At 40.8% G+C, this 26,488-nt stretch overlaps 1 protein-coding gene across 1 annotated transcript; it reads left to right on the top strand.

Annotated features, from left to right (window-relative positions):
* The first annotated feature begins 12,051 nt into the window (after positions 1 to 12,051).
* LOC143099928 (up-regulator of cell proliferation-like) lies at positions 12,052 to 26,075 on the top strand. The gene is made up of 11 exons (XM_076262838.1): positions 12,052 to 12,078; positions 13,905 to 14,148; positions 17,055 to 17,315; positions 18,039 to 20,675; positions 24,122 to 24,132; positions 24,222 to 24,371; positions 24,641 to 24,663; positions 25,012 to 25,130; positions 25,331 to 25,395; positions 25,499 to 25,576; positions 26,052 to 26,075. Exons 1-11 carry the CDS (start codon positions 12,052 to 12,054, stop codon positions 26,073 to 26,075), a joined length of 3,639 nt encoding a protein of 1,212 aa, XP_076118953.1.
* Positions 26,076 to 26,488: the final 413 nt, after the last annotated feature.

Genomic DNA, 26,488 nt, shown 5'->3' with positions numbered 1-26,488 from the left:
TTTGTTGGACGAAGCAGACACCAAGAACGTAAACTGTCTTGAAGAGAATTTAGCAGTGTGATTCAAAAGCGAATAATTACAGGATGTGTAGGACTAGTTTAGGGAGCGCCAGATTGTATGCAGGTGGACCCGCACCTGATTACTTTATGACCCTTCTAAATGAGCCCTCTTTGTGATGTCATACAGAGAAAAGTAAGTTTTTTAACATTTTTAATCCCCTTTTTCTCAAAAAGTATAAACTTTTCAAAAAATCTGAAATGATAACTCTCTTGTCCAATTCCAGACCTACACAACGGTTATTTCAACATGTCTGTACGTTAAGCTGTTAGAGCCACATTAATTTTTGAAAAGGTAAAAAGAAAAGGTTATAATAATAAGAAGAAGAAGCCAGGAGATTTCAATATAGTGGATTCCATTCACTATAATAACTAGATGTACCGCAGAGCGGTACAAAATATGACCGCCGCCCAGTCCAGCACATTTTTTCCACAAAAAAGAAATCACGCTGAAAGGCCTATATGATTCTAACTGTCTCACTAAATTGCATTATCCACACTCAATTCTCACTGGTATCTGCTAGACAACAAATACCAAAACATGATTAGTTCATAGATTTCACATGTAAAATTCATTTTATACAACCCCTCCTCCATCTTGCCTGTTCATAATTCTGAGAAATTCTTGATTGTTTGTGTTACTTTTATGTTATGTGTGTGTGAGTGTGTGTGTGTGTGTGTGTGTGTGTGTGTGTGTGTGTGTGTGTGTGTGCGTGCTTGTGTGTGTGCCGGCGTATGTGCCTGTGCATGCAAGCGTACATATGTCTACTGTGTGAGTATGTGTCATATGTATGATTACTGTGAATGTATGTGTGTGTGTGTGTGTGTGTGTGTATCTGTTTGTGCACATGTGTGCACATGAAATGGGTTAACATGACCCCTGGAGGCAAACATACGGAAAAAAATGGTCATCCTAGGCCCTACAGTTCTCAAGATATTCACAGAGAACTGTGTCTGCCCTACCCTCCTTTCGGGGGGTCCAGTCTAGCAGGGGGGGCTACAGATCAAAAGGAAAAATGACGGTTCCATGCTATCCATGTGGGGGTACATGCCCACCAAGTTTTGTGTACCCCGGTCTTTCAGTGTCCCGGGAATTCTTGTTGGTGTACGTCACTAAATGTACACATAAATTATTTTATTGTAAGGCCCCCCATGAACGAAAGTACACAAAACTTGGCATGCATTCGGAGGGTGTCATAATGATCCTACACTTTTAATTTCGTGCAGTTTTGACCTTGTCAGCCAGAGATATTGTGATGAAAACACCTCATTTTTTGCTTTTTAATTTTTAACTAGGTGGCGCTATACATAAAATAAGTGGTAAAGGAATGGGTTGACATGCCCCCTTAAGACCAACATACATAAAAAAGGTGGACCTCCTAGGCCCTACGGTTCTCGAGATATTCACAGAAAACTGTCTCCGGCCACCTACAGGCCAGTTGGTTTATAGTAACATAAATTAATTTATTGTGTGGCCCCCCATGAACGGAATTCCACAAAACTTGGCGTGCATACAGAGGGTGTCATAATGATCCTACACTTCCAATTTCGTGCAGTTTTGACTATGTTAGGTCACAGATACCTTCAATTACAACACCTCATTTTTACTTTTTTGTGTTTAACTAGGTGGCGCTATACATGAAATGAGTGGTTATGGAATGGGTTGACATGGCCCCTTGAGATCAACATACAAAAAAAAAAGGTCCTCCTAAACCTTACGGTTCTCGAGATATTTACAGAAAACTGTGTCTGCCCTACCCTCCTTTCGGGGGGTGCAGTCCAGCGGGGGGGCTACAGATCAAAACGAAAAACGATGGTTCCATGCTATCCATGTGGGGTTACATGCCCACCAAGTTTCGTGTACCCCGGTCTTTCAGTGTCCCGGGAATCCTTGACGGAAATTTGGACATGCGAAAAAGAATGTGCTGCGCGGCGGTCATAATTACATGCAATATAGGATAACATTAAATTTTATTACATTTTTTCAGTACCCCCCAAACTATTATTTTCATCCCTTTTGGGGGGGGGGTCCAAGTCTCATCTAGGGGGGTCGGACCCCCCCAATACCCCCCGTAATTCGAACCATGCTGTCAGAGTGGAACTCTGAGAACAGGAATCTGGAGGGTGATGATGATGATGACAACGCATACAACAACAACCACCACTCTTAACAAAATGTTTATTAAATATATATAATTATATATATTATATATTATATATATAAAAATATATATGGAATTGAAATGAAACTGTAACTGTTTTTAATTGTAATTGTTACAGTGACTATAATTATGAAATATATTATTAGGTAAGCATAGCAGGCATTCAGCTGCTCTAGGCAACAACCTTCCATTCAGTGTGAGTAGCCATAAATATGTGTTTGCTGTATGGGGTGGTATATAATTGCCAAAGAATCATTTAAATGTTTTCTAAACCATTTTCAAGCCATTTATAATATCAACATATGTTTTTTTATTGTAAAGTGTTGACATTGAAAATAAAGTGACCCTGTTTTTACGTTGTTTCTTTTTTCGACATGTTTGAATTTAATATACCATTTTGGCACCTCCATCTACAGTATGCAATTATTTAAGCATGGCTGCATTTGAAATTTTTTACAGATCAAAATTACATAGACCTAACAGTAGGCGTATCAGCTGTTTTGAGTTAAGGCTATATGTTTAGCCTAATTGAATAACTTGATGCGAAGACAAACACAATTTTGTGGAATGATGCATGGTCATATGAAATTTGCACCGTGTGATTTCAAAAACAGTCTCTGGTATAGCCTAAGTGACATCACACTCTGCCACTCTGTCTGTAACTGCATACTTTTCATATGTGGCATTCTGAAAACATTTTTAAATTCGGCAGTCGGAATTGACTTTTGTTTAGTCAAAGTCCAAAGACAGTTCAAAGTAAGCTATTTGAAGTGTCAGTTTATGATCACATAATTTTTACGCCGTTTTGAATAGCCACTGTACAGGCCTACCCATATGGGATGGCATGTTGTTGTAAAATCAATTTAACATTAAATACAAATAACACACAAACACACACACATACATGTTCCTGTCATTAATAGATAGATGGAAGGACATTTATTTGAACTGTGCTGTAAATTAAATCGATACAATAGAAGCATTAAATATAATGGTTAAATTGCATTAATTGAAAAATGTAACTTTTGCTTATCTCATCACATCTGTATAAGGATCACAATGTGGGTTGCAACTGGAAATGTGAATTATAATGGCCTTTTGATTTGATTTGTGCAGTCATCTGACGATGCTCAGATGAAGTTTACAACAGTGTGGGAGGCAGTGATATCGCAGCAGATAAGGCTACTGTAGAACGCTAAAGATTAATCTGTTTTTACTACTCAGACTTGAGTCTGTGGTTTGTGGGCCATTCTATGAGTGGTTATTTTTTATTTGTGTTCCTTGTGATCGACTGGTATGTAAAGTAAGCTTTTTGAGTGTTCTACATTAACTTTATCGTCATATCTTAGGACTTATGTTGAAGACATACTGATGATTTGTTTGTCATTACTTTACTTTTACCAACTCTGTAGTTGACTTTATTCAAAGGCCATAATGGCAGATCAACGTGTATGTGATTCAAATGTACAAAGTATTTAATTCATGCTTTTACAATATTCCAAAGGAAGTATTAATTCAGTCAGTTCAGTCAAAAAGATGATTATCATAGATTAGATTAGATTCAACTTTATTGTCATTGTGTAGAGTACATGTACAAAGACAGCAGAATCATAATCTATAGACTGAACATTATATAATCTTTTATACATTATTCAAATAATTCCAACACCAAAAACTGGTTGGTTTAGAAAGTGTAGTCTTTGCCAGCGTCTGAGTAGAATTTTGTTCCTCCAGATTGTCATCACCTTTGGACTTATTTCATTTGATGTGAGGGGGAGGGAGTGGAGGAGGTCATGAGTGAAGGACAAGCACAGAAAGTGCAGAGGTAAACGACCCACTTCAACACTATAAGCATGAATGTGTCTGGAAAGTTTTAATTCGGGCTGTTGTGCCTCACATGACATTAACTTTGTGTACCATTTAGTTTCTTACAATGCATCCCATAGTAGCTATTATTTCTGCCAGCAAGATTTTGAAAAATGTGTGTCCCATGATCCTGATAGTGCCTATCATGTTTGCACATGTATATGTCCTGGTCTTATTTGCAGAGGTCAGGCACTGATGCAAGATACTGTACTGCGGCACTGCAATGCTGCAGTATGTTTTAATCCCAGCATCCTATGTGTTTACAGTGCCTATAAAAGTCTTCAGCCCCATGCTAAAGTTGACTAAAAAGAGGAATAAAAAAAATCATCTTATGGAAATGGATCTTAATGCCTTAATTAAAAAAAAATGAGGAAAAATCCAACCTTTAAGGACACCAATTTTCTGGTAAAGGGTATGTGATGATGTGGGTTATTTTAATTCCAAAGGCCAAGGGAACTTTACCAGGATGTATAGTACCCTGGATCCATGAAATAACTGGCCTTTAAAAATAAAAATCTGCCTGCTTCTATGGGAATTTAACATAGGTTTAACATAGGTGTATGAATACTTATGCACCCTGTATTTTAACGAAGAACATTCATTTATTTACAATACATTATTCATTCACAAAGAAAATTGGTGTCCTTAAAGGTTGGATTTTCCCCCATTTTTTTAAAATTAAGGCATTAAGATCCATTTCCAAAAGATGATTTTTTATTCCTCTTTTTAGTCAACTTTAGCATGGGGCTGAAGACTTTTTATATGCACTGTATGTGAAGGGCAATGTAAGGCTCTCAGTTAAGTGTTTGAGTCCTGCTGTACTTCACATCATGCTAAGTCCTTAGTACTATAATTGACGTATTACCACTAACTGGTCACTGTGCTATTATTCTGTACTTGTGCTTTCTCCCGGGCTGAATAACCTGCCCCATGCCACCTGTGTGCCACCTTTCTATGTGCCCACACATATAAGGGCTGTACCACAGCAGCGTCGTTATTGAAAATACCTGTCTCTTCATCTGCGGTCAATAAATGGCGAAGAGCCAGTCAGCATTCTGAGAGTAATGTTTTAGTACCCACGGCCAGTTATTCACACAGACAGACTTCCATTTTTTTGTTTGTTTGTTTGTCTTTCAGTCATTCTGCAGAGCCGGCATGTGACAATGACGGATGTGACGAGAGAGTGGTCACCACCTGTCTCACCTGCAGAACCTTGCACTGCATGTTCCATGCCAGGCAGCACAAAGCAGTAGAAGAAAGTCACAGATTACATGACCTGGCCAATCCACAAAGAAACCAGCAACGGGACCAAGCAGCACAAGATCTGCAAAAACAACCACACCGAGGGGAAAAGGCTGTTTCTGTCAAAAAAGCTCAGCTGGAGGCGCAGTCAAAGACCTCTGACTGGTAAGTGTAGCTGGCATAGCTAAAACTGAGAATGCATTATCAATATGGGATACATCTCTCTCTGTGGACCAGTCTAGAAGAAATATTATGCTCTAAAGGCCATTACACCTCATGACAATACAGTAAATGGGCAATTCCACAGAAAATTGACTTTTTGTCACATCCATAACGCCAGCGAAATGCCTTGGCATTTGTATGATGTGAATGATAACATTCATTTTTTGTGCATTTTTTCTCATGTACATTCTTCAGCCAAAAATAGCAAATGCTCAAATTTCATGTAATCATTCACACCATACCATACCATCACATTTTATTGGCGTTATGGATGTTACAAAAAACGTAATTTTCCATGGAATTGCCCAAATGTATCCCATTTCTCAACTACAAAAGCTTCCAGCTCATTGGTATCTGGGGTATCTGGGGTATCACTGTAATCAGTTATCTGTTTTCACTTGAGTCTTTGCCACAAACGTTAGGAGAGGGACTGGTCTGTATTAAGGACTTAGAAGGCAAAATAAATATTCAATAATTAAAAAAAGATAAAGATAAACAATTACAGAGATACAGACGTAACAGTCTTTAGCACAGGCCCCAGTACTTACATTGGTAAAAGCAGGGTCCAGAGCATCAGAGGCATGTTGATCGGGCAAAAGAGAACTAATAGGGAGGGACTGTATCAACTCACAGGGGTGTGCTGATGGATATGTTGGACATGGGCAACGGTGGTGTAATATGGTATACTCAAAGGGAGAACACAGAAATATGTGTTTTTATATTTACATATTTACATATTTTTGTTAAAGCACATGCGTTGTATATGCTTGTATAGTTCAGTGAAATGTTTGAATTACTATGAAAGGACATATCTAGTATATCTTTTTGCTCAGCGCTGTAAATGAAATAGATCATTTTAATTCAACATTACAGTAAATGTAATAGTTAGATTATATATTTGCTCACTTCTCTAAGTTTGTTGTGGTTCACCAAACAAAATGGCCACCATCAATTCAGCAGTAAATGGACATCTGTGCCAATATCTTGAGATAAAAGGTTCAAAGGTAAAGATTTCAATAATTCTTTGGAGGCATGCCAAATTTTGTGAAAGTCTGTACTTCAGGGCTGCTGCCGCAGACATGTTTCACTACTGCTCGAGCCCCGATGACTGTCCTGTTCCTTCATTTAATAATCCTATATGTTACATCCCATAAGAATAGCCTCATTTCTCCTTAAATGAAACAGTCAAAATGACTACATGATTTTTGCATTTCATGACTAAAAATTGCAGCTATGTACTGCTAAATTTATTAGCAGACGCTTCATATTTTAATCAAGGACCAAACGAAACAGAAGGTAACTCACCCCTCCCTTCAGTGTTCTCAGAGAAACTCCATGCAGGGTTTTGTTTTTGTTTGGGGGATAGGTGGCCACCTATTCAGAGCCTGGGCTACCTACAGAGACCAAGTTTTTTACAGTGTACTCACGGAATGGGCAGCTAGCGGTCGTGAAGAGATGATTGCTGAATGTGACCAAAACTGTCATGGGTTTGAAATCGAGTATAATTGCTCACTACACCTTTAAAAGATGTTTCTGTGCGGTATGCTGTATATTTGTATCATTTTTTGTTCATCTTTTCTTTCAAGGCAAGATCGTCCTAATTTACCGGTCTATGATTCTGCCGCACCGGATTCAGAAAACAATGAATGCTTATCTGAGTATGGGTACACAAAACATATTCAATTCAATTCATTTTTTTTTATCTAGTATGTTTATTGCCCTGACATATGAATATAAGAAGGTGTTTTATAGACTCTGGGCTGTGCATTCCTGCCAGATTGAGTCCATTCACCAGATCTGCTTGCAGTGCCCTCTGCTTGAGGCGGACTCCTTATCTGCTGTGCTGCCCCTTCTGCCCCTTCTCACCGCATTGCTCTGCGTCTTTGTTGCTGCTTTGTTGCCGGCAAAGATTCTAGAATAGAGCTCTAGAATCTTTGGTTGTCGGTTTCTGCTGGATTGCTGTGCATTGCTGCCATAGCTGCTCTGTTGCACCCCCGGGCAGTTCCCATCTCTTCCACCCTGCTTATGCTGCATCATTTATTCTTAGTGTGTGCCCCCTTATGAACTGCAATATGATAGAAATGTAAGTCATCAATGTGATAGAAATGTAAGTCATCAATGTGTTTCTCCTGCTTATTGCTCGACTCATCCTTAACCTTAATAGCAAATGATTAACTATCCCGATTATTATATGACTACTTGCAAAAAAAGGAGACAAGAAACTTCACACAATATATCTTTTAAAATGATATGGTTTCTTCTCTGTATGCTTGCATACTTTGTTTATTTTGTATTTATCTTTGTGTTCATCTTTCAAGGCAGGATCATTCTAATTTACCGGGCTATTATTCTGCCACAACGGATTCAGGAATTAGCGAAAGCTCATATGAGTATGGGTAGGCTACACAAAACATATTCAATTCAATTTATTTTCTTTTATTTAGTATATTATTGCCAGTGATGGGCAAATGAAGCTTTGGTGAAGCACTGAACCACTTTGAACAGTTGATTCGGAAATGGGTTCATTACTCGAAGCTTCAGTAACAGCGACCTCCCCTGGTGAAAAGCCAAGACTGCATCTAAATTATCCCGGCTATATAGTGAACAGGAAGCTTTACTAGTGAAATAAATCTAGTGCACGCACCTAACCACCCCACCCCCACACATAGGTAGTGCACATGAATAAGAATGGGATATCATTCTTTTTACAAATAAAGATTGATCAGGAGCCATCAGAATAAAGTTTTCCCATGTCTCCCTTACATTGTAATAAAAATAAATCGATACAAACAAACTATGCTTGTCACAGTAGAGGCTACGAACGAAACGCAATGTTGTGCATTATGCTAAAGTGTTTATGCTTTGAGTGCGCTACAATTCAGACTAGAAACAAGGCCGTGCCAGTTGCAGTGGCAGCACAATCGGTTCGCGAGGCGGTGGCGCTGCGAACCACTCAGGTGATTTATTCAGAGAATGAAGCAGTTTCTGCTTCGGACGTCACTTGATTTTTCCGTAGGCTACCAAAGCAACCTTCGGAGCAATGGTTCAAATGGAATTGTAGTTAATGGTTTGAAGCACGTATCAAAGCTTCAGTGTCAGACTGCCATCACTAATTATTGCTCTAACATATGAATAAAAATGTGTTTTACAGACCATGGTTTTAGTTAGTAGCCTACTTGATCCTGTGCTATAGCTTCTGTGTTATGCACTCCTGCCAGATGCTGTTCTAATCCATTCATCAGATTGTGGAGGCCCTCTGCTTGAGGCTGCTCCGCTGTGCTGCCTCTTCCCACCACATCCCATCCCTTACACCCTGCTTACACTGCATATTACTGCAATATTAGTGTGCCCCCCCTTATGAGCTGTGCATGTGATAGAATTGTAATACCCCTTTCATGTGCTATTGGGAAGTAGCCTGACGAGCCAGACCCACATTAAAATGTAGGGTCTGGACACTCACCGTTCGCAGTGCTCAGTCCGAGGGGCGGGATAATCAGTTGTCTTTCAAATTCCCTCTGCACGCAATAAGACAGCGGCAGCGCTATGAGTCCCATGCGTTTCCCACCAGCGGAGCTAGTTGGCTAGTTCAAACGTTTGCCAACTTAATAAAAGCTTAACTCGTGTCACACTGTTCGCCAACAGCAACATCCATCTTATTTGTTTTCAAGTAGCAGGGAATTCAAGCCAAACCGTTGCAACTCTGACATCAATCATTATGTTAAGCTCGCCTAACGACTCTATACACGATTTGATTGGCCTGATTTAGTTTCGATTTCTGGAGCTCACAAGCCAAGGGAGAGTTGCTAGACTAGCCCTGGCAGCAAAATGTAATTTGCTGCCGCTAGGGGTGCGTCTAGATTTCTAGGCTAATCGGGAAGATGATACATCCCATTTCTGAATTCGGAACTACGAGTGCGTTATGTTCAAGTGCTTTTGTTGTTGGAGCGAAAAGAAATATGGCAGACACATGGTTCATCCTTACTTGTTCACTTAGGGGGGAATTCAGTTCTCCCATGTGCGTAAGGGTGCGCAAGGGTGCGTAAGTAAAAAAAAAAAAAGTGTGTAACTACGCATTTCAGTCTCGTTACGTGCGATGGAGAGAGTTAAGCGTTTTGGGAGGAAAACCCCCAAAATCTGGGGGTTTCTTATGTATACAAGACTGCGTGCATTCTGCAACTGGCTTAAGCACTTTTCCAGCTCCCGAGGGCTGTATTAAAGTTGAGCATCACTACAAGGTGAAACAGCATACTGCTTATGTCGGCAGTAGGCCTAGCTCTAAATACATATAGGTTATACAGAACGTTACAAATTAACGTTAATTAGTTACATTAATACACAGGATTAGATGTTAATTAGTTCTTTCTGGAAATGACATTCAGAAGGTCAATGAGAAAGTCCACGTTTTCATATTAACCTAAATTAACGAGGTGGTGGATCAGTCTTTTTCTATTTTAAATAAATCATGCCTCTTTCATAAGGTCACCTTGATTTCGAACTTGCGCGCTGGGTGTGACAGAAGCAGGAATGGGAGAATATGCGTAACTGAAAAGTGCGTAACTGAAGCGCGTAAAAAAAGCTTACGCACAATTTTTCTATGTGCAAATGGGAGAATTTCCCCCTTAGCATGTAAACTGGAGCATTCCACATTCTGATAATACTCCAATTGGTGCTTTACTCGGATTGTTTTGCACATGTAACTGCACTGAATGACGAATACTGCATTACACTGCACCATGTCAAAGGTCATCTCATCTCGGGAACTTATATCAAAATTATCTCCCAATTTCCCATTTGAAATTATGGCGTGAGGGGGTGTTCATGTGCATTTTGTACGTCGAGAACTCGTATTTATCATAATTCTTATTAATTCTTATTAACCATTAATCATATCGATAGCACGTGAATGCAGCATAAGTCCTCATGCATTGCTGAGTAGAAGAGACCAGGACTAGTCGAGACATAGGGCTGTATTTTGGGTCACCAGCGCATGGCGTAAAGTTCGTTATTCACCGGCGCGAAGTTTAATTCGTTATTTTGCACCTTTATTTTTTAAGCATTGCGCCCAGGGGTGTGGCAATTAACAACCTAGGGAGGGACCTGGCGCGTTGTCTAAAAATCGCTATCATACACCACCTAAACCTGGTCAGAAGTCAATGGCGAGTTGTTCATATGCTATTTTAAGCGCGCATGTCAACAGTCATATTGGCAGGTGCACGCACCATCCTTCTATCATTCATGAACGCACACCAGCGCACGTCCATGCAAAGCATTACAAATTGCACGATTACAATGGTAAACATAATTAGAATAAAGATATTACAAAATACTGTACATTTCATGATGAGTAGTTATTCACCATCATTTGCAAATTGGTAATGACGGTTAAAAGAGATTAGGGGAGAGGCGAGAGACACGTATGGAGCACATGCAGCTGAAGATGCACTGTCACGAGATATAAGCAACTCCTCTGCAGGATAAATGTTGTTTTATTCAGTCATTTGAGCAACATTAGGGTAAGTGTTGCTTTTTCCAGCCTATGTTTTCGATGGTAACCCATTGTCAGTCAATAGTGAAAGTAACTGCATATAACTGTCTTGTCGTTGACTGACTCCTTGGTGAAGTTAGTTTCACTTTGCCAATGAGTTCAAATAATAGACGAGTGCAAATGCGTGAAGGCTATGCTAGGTTTTAGTAAAGCATGGTTTAAGAATGACTATTCCATACGGTCTCGCAAGCAGCCTCCTTCAAATGCGCCGTTGAATGCCAAAATACCGATGCATTTATTTGACATATCGCGCGTTGCGCCGTTAAAGGGAATTACAGATGTCATTCTCATTGGTTTAAAATGATGCTGGCCCCAGCCGTGGCGCAACTGGCTGGGGCACCTGCACCGTACGCCGGCGACCCGGGTTCGATTCCCGCCCCGTGGTCCTTTCCGGATCCCACCCTGACTCTCTCTCCCACTCACTTCCTGTCAATCTCCACTGTCCTATCCAATTAAAGGCATAAAAAGCCCAAAAAAAAAAAAAATGTAAAATGATGTTACGCCCCAAACACACCCATATGACTGATTAAAAGACCTAGGAACACCTAGTTACGCCATGCGCTCCATTTTTGAGAACGAAACACCTCCCAATGTGAACTGGACATCCTACTAAATTTGAATAGACTTTTGACGAGTGACGATGCACTTTAGAATGTCATGATAGGGCCCTTAGAATGTCATGATAGGGCCCTAAGTCATGTACCAGTGTTACATTTATTATAACCTTATCCTTACACACGCATGAACTATTATCTCCTTCAAAACATTAAGCCATATTAAACTTTCACATATTTACACAGAGTAAATTAGTGCTGTTCTCTATGATTACCTATTGACAACAATGTGATTGCTTTCTTGTAGTTCTCCATGTGATGTCTGTCCCAGAGGCAGAGCCGTGATAAAGTGCATAACCTGTGATGACCGGTTCTGTCAGTCCTGCAGCAAACATCACACCGACATGGTTGGACACCAGCTACAGAACCTGGTACTATATGTTGGTTTTGTAGTCTAGTAACTCAATGAGATATGGTCAGTTCATTGTATTCCACAGAAATATGACCTGTAAATATTTACATTATGTATGTTACACTGTGATATAATATGAATGGGATGTCATGATTTCTCTAAACAAACATGTTAATGATAGTGTGTTTAAGTTGGGACCTCATCACAAATACCTAGTATAAGTATATATAGGCTACTCTTTTGATCCCGTGAGAGAAATTTGGTCTCTGCATTTATCCCAATCCGTGAATTAGTGAAACACACTCAGCACACAGTGAACACACAGTGAGGTGAAGCACACACCAATCCCGGCGCAGTGAGCTGCCTGCTACAACAGTGGCGCTCGGGGAGCAGTGAGGGGTTAGGTGGCTTGCTCAAGGGTTTGGGTCGGGGTTCAAACTGGCAACCCTCTGGTTACAAGTCCGAAGTGCTAACCAGTAGGACACAGCTGCCCCCATTTTGTTGAGTGTTGGGGTATTGTGTACAGATTGATGAGGGAAAAAAAATAATTGAATCCATTTTAAGATGAGTCTGAAACAAAACAAAATGTGGAAAACATAGAAGTGTCTGAAAACTTTCCGGTTGAACTCTATGACACTGAACATGTGATATAACATGTAAGTATTTTTCGGGGCTTTATGCCATTAAAGAAGCCCTATGCAAGTCTGGTTATTCCTTCGCTGTTTCTGGGTTTTCGCCTGATTTGGGCTCGCATTTTTCACAACATAGCTCCCCCTGCAGCTTCGGTAGCAAGTGACTGCTACGCTAAACCCCCACTAGCTAGCGACCTAGCCATCAAGAAACCAAGCTAAACACATACAGGGCTCACAATACATGCAGTCTTCTTAGAAACTACAATCTGACTACATTTTCGAGGCCTTCCGCCGAGTCACATCTGGATTTCTTCGGTCCAGGACCAGAAAGTTGCATATTTGGTTTTTCCGCGGAGAAGCACTAGGGGGAGACAAAGCACCCACCAAACGACCCAAAAAGTGTTATAAAACCATCAGAACGACTCTCAACCTGCATAATTAAGGTCATTTTTGCTAAAATTGTTGCATAGGGCTTCTTTAATGTGAGAGGACAGTGAGGAGACTGACAGAAAGCAAGTTAGGGTGGCGTCGGGAAATTACCTGGGTCGGACTCGAACCTGGGTCGTCGTTGGCACATTGAGCCGGATGTGGTGCCCTGAACATGTGATAACTTGTAAGTCAACGTCAGAACATTCTGGCCATGTTTCTCACATGGATGGGATGCGGGGCTGTCACATAAGAGGTTGGGCAGATTAAACCATACTTTAGGGGGGAATTCAGGGAAGCATACCAATCTCTGCTACAGTGGTTTGTTCCGTCCTTCAGGAAACTGGGGTCACGTGAGTACCTCATCAATATCCAGACATTTTTTTTGACCAATTGGACTAATATTGTCATGTCATGACTCAAGTGTCATTCTCTAATACAATATTTATTTGTATTGCTGTATGTCTCCCCTCACTGTTCAGTTTCCTTTCTAAGGGTTCCATAAAGTTAATTTCACTCACGTCTGCTGATGGATACAGTTGACTGTATTGATCTTTCTTTTGCAGACTCAAGGGTCAGACTACAATACAACAATCCAACAAGGTACTGTACCTGCCTCTTCCAGCAACTGATCAGGATCCAGATGGACCTTTTTTCACTTGATCTAATATTACAAAATGGTGCAAAAGTCTGCAGCATCCATTTGTTCAACTGTTTCATGTTAGTACAGTCTCGAATGCTAAACAATCCTGTATCTTTTACATTCTCAGGTCTTTCCATTAAACAGATTCAGTTCACCTCAGTGAGGTCAGACACTGTGTCTTTGAGCTGGCCACCAACAAAAGACACTAGTGGTCGTCACAGGTTCAAAGTCACATGGACACGAGGCCAAGAACAGCGCAACCTAGTGGTGACGCGTCCAGGGATGGACGTGACAGATCTTCTTCCAGGAGAGAAGTACATCTTTAATGTTGCCACCATCAGTGAAGATGGTGATCAGAAGCCATATGCAACTGGATGTATAGACACAGGTAACGTAAAGGAGGGGTTCCCAAACTTTTCCACGACAAGGCCCCCCAAATACCACTAGGTTCTGGCCAAGGACCCCCTTGATGTGACCCCCCCTATTAAACCCATCGACAATATTACGGCAAATGTAAAAATACATTGAGCTAATCCTAATAATTATTTTAGCCACAAGCACTTCGCGATGGAGCATACAGTGTGTAAAAATTGTATTTGGGGCTTTCTGCTATATGAGAGCTATCACTCTACTATTATTCCCAGTCATTATCATGGGAAATATAATGTTCAGATATGCCTCACATTATTATAACAACCCTCATAGTAATAGGTATATTTTAATTTTCCAAATGTATTTATTTTTTGCTTTTATTTTTCCTTCCAACTTGCTGAGGCCCCCCTGGCACCCCCTCGCGGCCCCCCAGGGGGCCCCGGCCCCCACTTTGAAAACCACTGACGTAGAGTAGAGTCATCTGAGCAAAGTGTTAACATCACATATACATGTCACATTATATTGCATCTGTGTAATGCTATTCCGTGGGCCACATGTATCTTTATGTGCAACTTGCTGCAGATATATGTACATGCACAATCCCATGATTTGTGTATGGAGGGTTTTTGTCAGGCTTTGTCAAACAACGTATTAACGAAAGTATACGTACACCCATTCTCTAAATAAGTCTTAAAGTGCATCAAATCAGTGCAAAATAATGGGCCTGTGAACTCACATAATGTCCACTCCATAACTATTGTTTTATTGTCAATCAATGTATTAACGAAAGCACACCCCATTCTATTAATAAGTCTGAAAGTGCACATGACCAATGCAAAATCATGGGCCTGTGAACTCAGGTAATGTCCACTCCATGGTTTGATACACACCTTAGATTGGTTGGACTAGCCACTGCCGTAGCTTATATATTATATCATAGTATGCCTACTACCAACTACAGGGAACATATATATAACTATTGCAATGCGATGCAATATTTACATCGATAATCTAGCGTAATAATTTATTTGCCTCAGGTGTACTGTGGAGTGGGTAAGACTGTTTTTAGTGGCAGGCTAACACATACCGTTGACTTGGGCTAGCCTAGCAGCTGCGAACTCTGCAACTAGAAGGACTGGATGAAACATGTTGAAAACGGTCTCCAGTGATAAATATCACACTTGCTAACTTGGAAATGAGGTCCTATGTCCAAAATCCTGAACCACCCCTTTAAAGATTAAAGACAAGGGGCCCTATCATGACATTCTAAAGTGCATCGTCACTCGTCAAAAGTCTATTCAAATTTAGTAGGATGTTCAGTTCACATTGGGAGGGGTTTCGTTCTCAAAAGTGGAGCGCATGGCGTAACAAGGTGTTCCTAGGTCTTTTAATCAGTCATATGGGTGTGTTTGGGGCGTAACATCATTTTAAACCAATGAGAATGACATCTGTCATTCCCTTTAACGGCGCAACGCGCGATATGTCAAATAAATGCATCGGTATTTTGGCATTCAATGGCGCATTTGAAGGAGGCTGCTTGCGAGACCGTATGGAATAGTCATTCTTAAACCATGCTTTACTAAAGCCTAGCATAGCCTTCACGCATTTGCACTCGTCTATTATTTGAACTCATTGGCAAAGTGAAACTAACTTCACCAAGGAGTCAGTCAACGACAAGACAGTTATATGCAGTTACTTTCACTATTGACTGACAATGGGTTACCATCGAAAACATAGGCTGGAAAATGCAACACTTACCCTAATGTTGCTCAAATGACTGAATAAAACAACATTTATCCTGCAGAGGAGTTGCTTATATCTCGTGACAGTGCGTCTTCAGCTGTGCTCCATACGTGTCTCTCGCCTCTCCCCTAATCACTTTGCAAATGATGGTGAATAACTACTCATCATGAGATGTACAGTATTTCGTAATATCTTTATTCTAATTATGTTTACCATTGTAATCGTGCAATTTGTAATGCTTTGCATGGACGTGCGCTGGTGTGGATTCATGAATGATAGAAGGATGGTGCGTGCACCTGCCAATATGACTGTTGACATGCGCTCTTAAAATAGCATATGAACAACTCGCCATTGACTTCTGACCAGGTTTAGGTGGTGTATGATAGCGATTTTTAGACAATGCGCCAGGTCCCTCCCTAGGTTGTTAATTGCCACACCCCTGGGCGCAATGCTTAAAAAATAAAGGTGCAAAATAACGAATTCAACTTCGCGCCGGTGAATAACGAACTTTACGCCATGCGCTGGTGACCCAAAATACAGCCCAAGGTGTTCCTAGGTTTTTTAATCAGTCATATGGGTGTGTTTTGGGCGTAACATCATTTAAACCAATGAGAATGACATCTGTCATTCCCTTTAACGGCGCAAAGCGCGATATGTCAAATAAATGCATCGGTATTTTGGCATTCAACGGCGCATTTGAAGGAGGCTGCTTGCGAGACCCTATGGAATAGTCATTCCACTAAACCATGCTTTACTAAAACCTAGCATAGCCTTCACGCATTTGCACTCGTCTATTATTTGAACTCATTGACAAAGTGAAACTAACTTCACCAAGGTGTCAGTCAACGACAAGACACAGTTATATGCAGTTACTTTCACTATTGACTGACAATGGGTTACCATCGAAAACATAGGCTGAAAAAAGCAACACTTACCCAAATATTGCTCAAATGACTGAAAAAAACAACATTTATCCTGTGACAGTGCGTCTTCAGCTGTGCTCCATACGTGTCTCTCGCCTCTCCCCTAATCACTTTTAACCGTCATTACCAATTTGCAAATGATGGTGAATAACTACTCATCATGAGATGTAGGCCTACAGTATTTCGTAATATCTTTATTCTAATTATGTTTCTATATAAGAACATCGTTCATAACTCAATCTGATCTTCTCTGCAGCGGTTCCTTCACCAGAGAATTTAGCAGTGGAAGCAGGCGTTTCGAGTGCATCTCTGACGTGGACCAAACCTGACGGAGTGGGCCAGGTGTCTTACCTGCTGGACATCTTCAGAGATGGGACTCACCTCAATGCCATTCACAGAGACTCCCTCCATTATACCATCCCTGACCTACAACATGGGAAGGATTACACTGTGTCTGTGGCCACTGTATTGAGCAATGGCAACCAAAGCAATACAATCTCTAGAACCTTCAAAATTGGTAAGAAAATAAAGCAAGAAATATTGTTTTTGTCTGTGAATGTTTGCTCTAACAGTGTAGATAGATTGAATCATGATCTCTGATATCTTTAACACGTGTAGCCTTTGCATTTATCAATTGTGACTGCATATTACAAAAGTGCTTAGTGCTCTGACAGAGAACATTCTGGTTACAAACGTAACCTTGCTTCTCCGAAGGAGAACAGAAGACATCACATTGACACACAAACTTTATTTCAGACAAAAAGAGAAGAAGTTTGTAATTTTGTCCATATATAGCCAGTGGCACAGACACATCATTCTAATTCTTTGAATGAATTGACTGATAGGGTTCAGCGGAAAAATAAACACCTTGTAGGCTATATTCCAAACTTGAGGTCTTGTGTTCTCTTTCAGTTTACATTTGAAGAGTTTGGTTCCAAAACGCTCTATCCTCCATTTCAATGAATTTTCATAAATCTTTTTTTACATGTTGTTTTACAGTGGAACTGTAATTGGGTAGATTTACACATATTTACTGAAATACACAATTAAATGTCATGACTTTTTAATGTTTTTGAAAATGGAGATACAGCGTTTTGGAACCAAACTCTTCATTTGTACATTTGTCCAAACTTGAATATCTAGATAGATATAGGTATAGATATAGATATAGATACTAGAATTTCTCAACCAGGTAATGTAGAATAAAGATATAAACCTGCGATATTCATTCAATCCCCAGTGCATGATCTTGCTGAGGTGTTGTCTATTTTGGGCCTGAAGGATCTTCAAGGAGGAAAGCTCACACTCAGCTCTGTCCTGGAGATCAACAGAAACACAGTGTCTGATAAATCAGCACAGAGTCTGGAACAACTGCCATGGACATTCTTAAGGAAACTGATGATTGCCAATATTAATCCTAGACACAACATATTTGGAGAAGATCCCATTTATGTAGAGGTCTATAATACTGACCATATCTACTGTGATCCTAAATCTATATTTGATACCATAAATCCTCTAGATCTAATTACTGCTCTTTTCCACTGTGCAGATCCTTTCCTCAGACAGAAAATGGTCTCCAAAATGTCTATATGCCAATTTGCTGTTCCTTTGCTGTTGCCAAACTGTGACACACAGCAGAGCACTCTGATGCTGTGGGCCATGCGAGACATAGTTAAAAAGTTCAGACCTTACTCTCCAGCAGGTGACAGGGCATTTGTAGAGGGCAGGGTTGTAGACATGGACATTCCCATGGTGTCTTTTGTTAGACTAGGAGAGAGCAGCTTGGCCAAATCTCAGACTCTTAACAAGCTACTCAGTGATCTTCATCAGCCCAATGACACATTTGTTCACCATGATATGGAGTATGGTGATGTGCCCAGGAGAATCTCAGATGGTCTGGTTGAAGTCAGCTGGTATTTGTCCTGTGGAAACACAAACATTGACCTGTTCAGAGAGCCTGTTGCCATGGCCAATCTGAGAGGAGATGGCAAGTTGTTCAAGACGCAGATGTATTTCCTGTCTCAGACCTCAGCTGCCATTTTCATCTTCAGTGATGACCTAGAGGGTGACTTCACCGCTTTGACCAACACGGACAGCAAAGCAGAACTGTTCCTGGTCACCAGCTCTCAGAGTGCTAAGGATATTTGCAGAAAACTCAACATCAAGGAGACAAACGTGGTCATCAAGAACAGACAGAATGATAAAGAGCTTGTGAAGACCCTTCGATTATATGTGAGTGGAGTCACTGAAAAGAAACGCATGAAGATTTTGAACATGACTACTTCTGCTCGTCAGGCGGGAATTCATGTTGATGAGGACTGCAGAGACTGTGTGAAGGGCAGATATTATGCAGAAGCAATCAGTAGTACTGTTAAGGATATTTCACAATTCAAAGAGGATCAGTTGCCTTTGCATGGACAAATGTGGCAGGAAATCAGCCAAACCAAGGAAGAAATGTACAGCATGAAACATGTAGACAGGGGGCAAAATATAAAGCAGTACAGACTTTCACTCCAGAGCAAAATATATCATTTCAGAAAGAAGCAATATCAGACAGATATTTCTGAGGCCATGACCAACTTCACAGCTGGAATATCCCAGTCTAAAGCAGTGCGCCTCTACTTCCTTAAGTGGCTGAAGATTAAGTTGGAACATGTTTGTCATCAGAATCCTGAGCAACGGAATGAATATGGTCACAGAACACCACAAGACAAGGAAACAACTGCAGGGTTGTGTTACCAAATCCCCAAGTGCTCATTAGGTCCTGAACACTTCTTCCGCGAGCTGGGCCAGCTCTATGAGTGTGCTTGCTCCCTTCCAGACAATACCCAGGCCAGACAACAAGTCCAGCATCTGCCTCCTCTGTGTGCTCAGGTCCTGCTGGATGGATATGCAGTTGAGCTAGTTGATGGAGATGCATCAAACATCCCAATGAAATGGATATCAGAAGTCCTGACTCAGCTACATAAGTTGGTCACCACCAAGAGCAGGATCCAGGTATTGACTGTGTTAGGGGTGCAAGGCTCTGGGAAGTCCAACTTACTCAACACCTTGTTTGGAGTGCATTTTGACGTCAGCAGTGGAAGATGCACCAGAGGAGCCTTTATGCAGCTAATTAGAGTTTCTGATGAAGTCAGATTTGAGTTAAAGTGTGACTTCATCATGATTATCAACACAGAGGGCTTAAAATCACCTGCATCATTGGGCACAAGTTACAAACACGACAACGAACTAGCAACACTCGTCATAGGGCTCAGTGACATCACCCTCATCAATGTTTCAATGGAAAACAATACAGAGACGAAAGACATTCTGCAGATTGTGGTTCATGCCTTTCTTAGGATGAAGGAAGTTCTGAAGAAGCCCAAATGTCTGTTTGTGCATCAGAATGTGACAGACATGTCTTTTCATGACAACAACATGAGAGACCGGAAGAAACTTGAGGAGGAACTAAATGACATGACCAGGACAGCAGCTAAAATTGAGAATAAAGATTGCAATATAACATTCTCTGATGTGATGGACTTTGTGCCTGACAAAGACAGCTACTATATTCCTGGATTTTGGCATGGACCACCCCCAATGGGCCCAGTAAATGCTCGCTACAGCAAAGCTGTCTTTGAACTCAAAAAGAGCATAATTGGTTCCTTACAAACATCACCTGACTTTGAGAGGAATGATGCAAGAACATTCACCAAGTGCACAGAAGATTTATTGAATGTGGTGAAGTTTGAGAACTTCATCTTTAATTTCAAGAATAGTTCTGTACTTGAAGCTTATACCACACTATATGCAGAGTATGAAAACTGGGAGTGGTCATTTCGCTCAGCAATGGAGAAATGGTATGCTGATAAAGAATACAATATGCCCAAAGGTAGACCTCTCTCAAAATCCCAAGTGACAGAAATATTACAAGAGGCAGCAACAGCTTTGGATAAGGAAGAGGCAAATATCAACAAACACCTTGATGAATACTTTGCAAAGAATGACTATTGTGCTTTGGGGGCAGAACACAAAGATGAATTCAAGAGCAATATTACATTTCTGAGAAGAGAGATAGAACGTTTTATAGAATACTCTTTGAAGGGACGAAATATGATCAGTGAAGGAAAGGACATGAACAAAATCCAGAATCAGACCATACGGAGAAAGGTTAAAGAACTGCAGAAAATCTGTCGTGAGAAAATGATAGTTTTATCGGATGATGGTCTTGACACAGAATTTGAGAGTACGTGGGAGGACATTTTGGGTGAAATGTACCCAGATGTCCTACCAGCGCAAGATGTCTGTCAGCGTGTTCTCTCTGTGTTGCTGTCACATTTCAAGACGAAGTCCGGACAGACCAAAAAGCTGCTCTCAGAGACAAATTTGCAGAATTGTGGACTTGACAAATTTACTGTGAAAAAACAGTGGCTTGGAAGAAACCAAAATCCCCAAAAACTCCAGAGTATCTGTGATGGCGTCATTAAAGAATGTGAGTCCTATGTGTCAGGGAAAGTACAGAGCAGCAAGAACTACAGTGATGCATATATAAGAGAACTTCTAGGAATGATTGACAAGAAGATGAATGATCTGAGTGAAGAATGTGAAGTCTCTCTGAAATTACATGTCTGTGGTCAAGCAGTGAGGGAGTTTGAGAGGGCGCAAAACAGGGATGTGAGTGATCCTAGAAACCAGCTGCAAAGATCCAAATTTAATCTACTGTCGGTATTTAAAAAAGAGTTCAGGCAAGGAGACAGTTCAGTTTAACCCCAGTGAAATATTCTTGAAGGCTGTTCTGTTGGTGATGTTTTTGCTTGTGATTTGTGATTGTGATTTAGTTTTGACAGTGAATAGGCTTTGTTGTTGATTGGCCACTGTATGGAATCCTCTACAGCACTAGAAATTTAACATCTCTCCTGTGTATATTTGAAAAAAAGCCACCAGTTTGTTACCGATATGAAATGAGGATTCCAAAAGTTTGCTTATGGGCACATTTTCAGTGTACAGCACTAGTGCATCGGCAGGACAAAATGTACCTGCAGCCACAATGTACCTGGTCTCTGTCACAATGCACCTGGTCTCTGTCTCCATATTGAAGGTCAGCTATTGCACTGATTTTGCTAAAATATTGCTCAGATTATCATAACACAGTGCTTTATAATCACAGTGCTTTTCTGCATCATTGTATGGCAAATACTATATTCATGGGTTTCATCAGGTCCCTTTCCACAGGTGTATACAATCATGCACCTTGATTATGAATGCAGACTGCATGGTGCTTGATTAATACACCTGTGTAAAGGGACCTGATGAAACCCATGAATAAGACTGATTTGACCAAATTGCCATGTCACAACTGCCCTAATGTTCTTTAGTAATTGATTGTTCACTTTCAAGTAGTTGTTGTTTGTGTATGTGAATTGCACAAATTATTATGCCAACTAAGGAGTTGTAATGTACTTTGGAACAAAACTTAATTTAGTAGTAAATGGGTTTTGTCTATGTAAATAAAAATATTGTCTGTATGAATAAAAACAGCTTTCAATTCAATCCATGACATGATGTTGTCATTGCTTATTTTCTTGCATTTTGACTTCATATTTTTGACACACCATTAAGTAGGTACATACTGTAAGTAAGTTTTTTTATAGCACATATAAGACAAAATTGCTTCAAATAGCAAAGAAAATAAAAGAAAAAGGAAGGCTAATAAAAACAAAAACAAACACAACACAGACAAGCATGCAGTATTTACAGACCAAGACAATAAGGCTATCCTCCAAGAAACCAACTTCAGTATCAGTCGCCAGACGGAAAAGGGTTGTTTTAAGGTTCGATTTAAAAGCAGTTTGGGTTGGTATATCTTTGTCTGTTGTTAGTCATTCGCCTCCACAACAAAATATGTTTTATTGTGTACAGGGGGAACAAGCTAGCCTGGCTAGCGCCACCACTTCTCAATGAGACGTGGTCTGGGAACCAAACATTCATTTTCTCGTATTTGAAAAAAATGCCCAGATCCGTTTATTGGGTACCACGGATGTCTATCAAATGCTTTCCCCCCTGTTCTGTGATTGGTTCCCTATCTGAGGCAAAAATTAGGGCGGTAGTTTCCAGGCTGCCTTAGCAGCGTGAATCAAATCGCGCGCAAGGCAGCATGGGAACTCCCAGGCTAGGAACAAGCCATGAGAAGCAAACTATTTACAATGGCAAAGTAAAATATAAATACATCAAGACTCTAGGGGGAGCTCTAGAGTCGCCAAAAATACCTCAGCGTAGAACAGAGAAACATGCAGGGAGAGGAAGAACTTCAAACCATCCAAGTTTGAACATCAACTGCAGCTGAGGAAAATGGCTTCCAGTTCTTTCTCAGAGGAGGATTTCTCCTGTCCTGTGTGCCATGAAATCTTCAAGGATCCAGTTCTTCTGCTATGTAGTCACAGTTTTTGTAAGATGTGTTTGCAGCAGTTCTGGGGAACCAGAGGGTTTAGGGAATGTCCGGTCTGCAGGAAGAGATCCTCACAAGAAAGGCCTCCACTTAACCTGCATTTGAAGTACCTTTGTGAGATTTTCCAACAGGACAGAAGTCAAAGAAAGCCCTTCTGCAGTCTGCACCATTCAGAACTCCAGCTCTTCTGTGAAAATGACAAACAGCTTGTGTGCTTGGTGTGTCGAGACTCAAAACTCCACAGAAATCACAAATTCAGACCCATCAGTGAAGCAGCACTGGAGTGCAAGGTAAGATTGCTGGTGTGTGTTTTTGTATTAGCAATACCTAGTACTAGCATATGTATTGTATATCAATATATTTGCACCTTCTTACATGTACATGACATCCTATCCATACGATGTTTTGTGCATGTTGTAAAAATATCTCAAAAATAAATAGGCCTATAGGCTACCTCTCTTGCACACAGTTAAATCACCTCAATCAAGATATTAACACTGACCAAATGTTAGCATATTTTTGACTTAGCATTTTAGACGTTAACTTTTGTACATTAATTAGGTGACTTCAGTTGTGATAATACATTTGGCAATACATTAGTAAGCTTTAACAGAGCTATGTGGAATAGGGTGTGAGAGCAGCCTTGAATTGACTGACTTTGGACTAAACAGTGTTGTAGACCAGCAATTAATGTTTAAGTTTCCTTTCTATCTCACATGCAGGCACACACACACACACACACACCACCACCACCACAACACACCACAACAACAGCACTTGCACAAACCACTAAATGGTTTTATTTCAGGAGGGTCTCAGGATCAAAATGAAGGATTTACAGAATACACTTGAAGACTATGAACAAGTAAAACTCAGTTGTGACCACACTGCAGAGTACATTAAGGTAAGAGTAGGCCTAATATGCCTCAAAATAAAGTTCAACAAACAGCATAATACTTACAACATGATTAAAACAATGACGTGGTATTATAGGTTCAGTCCAATAACACGGAGAAGCAGATCAAGGAAGACTTTCAGAAGCTTCACCAGTTTCTTCGAGATGAAGAGGCAGCCAGGATATCTGCACTAAGGAAGGAGGAAGGTCAGAAGAGTCGGATGATGAAGGAGAAGATTGAGCAGATGGTCAGAGAGATCTCATCTCTTTCGGACTCAATCAGAGTTGTAAAAGAGAAAATGGGAGCTGATGATGTGTCATTGCTGCAGGTAGGAACTTGTCAGGTATATGAGAGAAAAAAGGAGTTTATGTTTAAATCCTCAGATGTTACTTTGGTCAGTAAGTTACTGTTTATGTTATACTGTCTCTTTCTCTCTCTCTCTCTCTCACACACACACACACACACACACACACACACAGTGATGTGGCCTAACTTATTTCATCCTCTGTTTTACAGAACTACAAGAGCACATTGGAAAGGTGAGTGATCTGCCTCCTGTTTCTCTCTTCTGGTTCTGAATCCAAAGCCACACCGACACTTACCCTGGAAATCCAGAGTTCTCGCGGGAGCACAATTTGAATTGGCTCAGCGAGTCACTCTGGCAATGAGTAATGATGCTTATCCCAGTGCGTTGAAGTCTGGAATCAGTCAGTAAACAGTGGTGGTATAGTGTGATCCAATTGCATGCAGTGAGATTTTCAGATGCATGCTTGGTGCCGCCCCTCGAGTTGGGCTGTTACATTATTCATGGCCAGACCTTTAATCTTTCGGATTTGGGTCTGGAATATCCACGCTACACCAACACTGACCCCTGAATGTTATTCCAGAGCCCAATGCGCACTGCAGAATCCAGAGAGGGTTTCAGGGGCTCTGATCAATGTGGCAAAGCACCTGGGCAACTTGAAGTTCAGAGTCTGGGAGAAGATGCAGGACGTGGTTCGGTACTGTGAGTAGCCTCCTCATTCCTGCTCTTCACCTATTGGTTACAGTCAATTCTATGTTTTCCAAGCCTTCCTTTAATTTCTACATGCTTACAAGTTGTCATCCGTTGTTTACATTATTTATACAACCCCAAAACAAAAAAAGTTGAGACGTTGTAATAATCTGGAAAACGCTTTACTGAACTTTCATGTTCTCTCTCTGTAGCTCCTGTGATACTGGATCCCAACATTGCACACCCAAACCTCATGCTGTCTGAGGATCTGACCAGTGTGAGATTCAGTTTTAAAAGAATCCAGCATCACCATCCTAACAACCCAGAGAGATATTATAGCAGTGTGCCCCGTGTTGTGGACTGCCGGGGCTTTAGCGCAGGGACCCACTGCTGGGATGTGGAAGTTGGAGATGGAAGTGGTGCCTGGCACCTGGGAGTGCAGACTGAGTCTGGTCAGAGTAGGTGGAAGGATTCCATCTGTAGGTCCTGGAGTATGGGATATTCTAAACATGGATACAAGGCACACTCCCCATCCCAACCAGTCACTGTCCTTAAAGTGAACGAGAAACCCCAGAGGATCAGAGTGCAGCTGGACTGGGACAGAGGAGAGCTCTCATTCTATGACCCTGATAATAACACAAACCTGCATTCCTTCACACACACTTTCACTGGGAAACTGTTTCCATTCTTTATCACATGGTCCTCTCTGAGGATCTTACCAGTGAAGGCTGCAGTATCAGTGGATCAGTTTGGGCAGAGTTCACACACCTGCAGCAGTGGGTTCCCTGCTGGAGGGACACAGTGAGAACACATGTTCAGACAAGCGTTGTTGGTTTTTCAGTATATAAACTTTAGTCTTCAGTCAATCAGTTCTCTGCTGTGGATCACCAAAGTAATCTCACATGACTGTGTTCATCTGCTGCCACCTGGTAGAGAGGAAGAAAACTGACGGTGTAGACCTACTTCACTAGTTTGTGGCCATCACTAAATATTTCCGTTGTTGTCAAGCAAACCATCAGTGACGTTCATGTCAAGACATTTTAAATATTTTTGTGTTGGTTTATTTTATTGTTATTTTATTGTCATGAGGAATGTATAAAGTAATCTGGTAAATTCAGCCGTAAAGACAGACAGTTGAGGAGGAGATGGGATACTTATTAGATTACTTCAGTTCTGATCAACTCGACAACAGTTAATGTAACATTAGTTCTCAGCTCATGACAACCTTACGGCTGTGCTGCTGTGGAAGCTATGTTGGTTATTTCGGTTGGTTATTGTGTTTTACCGATTTGTACATACCTGTACATCTGTTCTTATTAAACAAATTAATAATCTGCATTATCTCTGTTCCTTCTTATTATTAATAAGTA

The sequence above is a fragment of the Alosa pseudoharengus genome, unplaced genomic scaffold (assembly GCF_046254945.1).
Source record: "Alosa pseudoharengus isolate Yale_2024_CS ecotype anadromous, Long Island Sound unplaced genomic scaffold, YU_APseudo_1.1 YU_APseudo_1.1_scf_3, whole genome shotgun sequence".
NCBI lineage: Eukaryota > Metazoa > Chordata > Actinopteri > Clupeiformes > Clupeidae > Alosa > Alosa pseudoharengus.
The sequence above is the reverse complement of the archived record's forward strand: the minus strand, read 5'-3'. Positions and strand labels throughout refer to the sequence as shown.

Bases quoted from the DNA above. Each gene is read 5' to 3' on its own strand.
- LOC143099928 (XM_076262838.1), top strand. From the start codon at position 12,052: ATGGTTGGACACCAGCTACAGAACCTG. The intron at 24,372-24,640 runs GTCAGAGAGATC...TCTGTTTTACAG, and splicing joins AGGAGAAGATTGAGCAGATG to AACTACAAGAGCACATTGGA. The intron at 25,131-25,330 runs GTGAGTAGCCTC...CTCTCTCTGTAG, and splicing joins GCAGGACGTGGTTCGGTACT to CTCCTGTGATACTGGATCCC.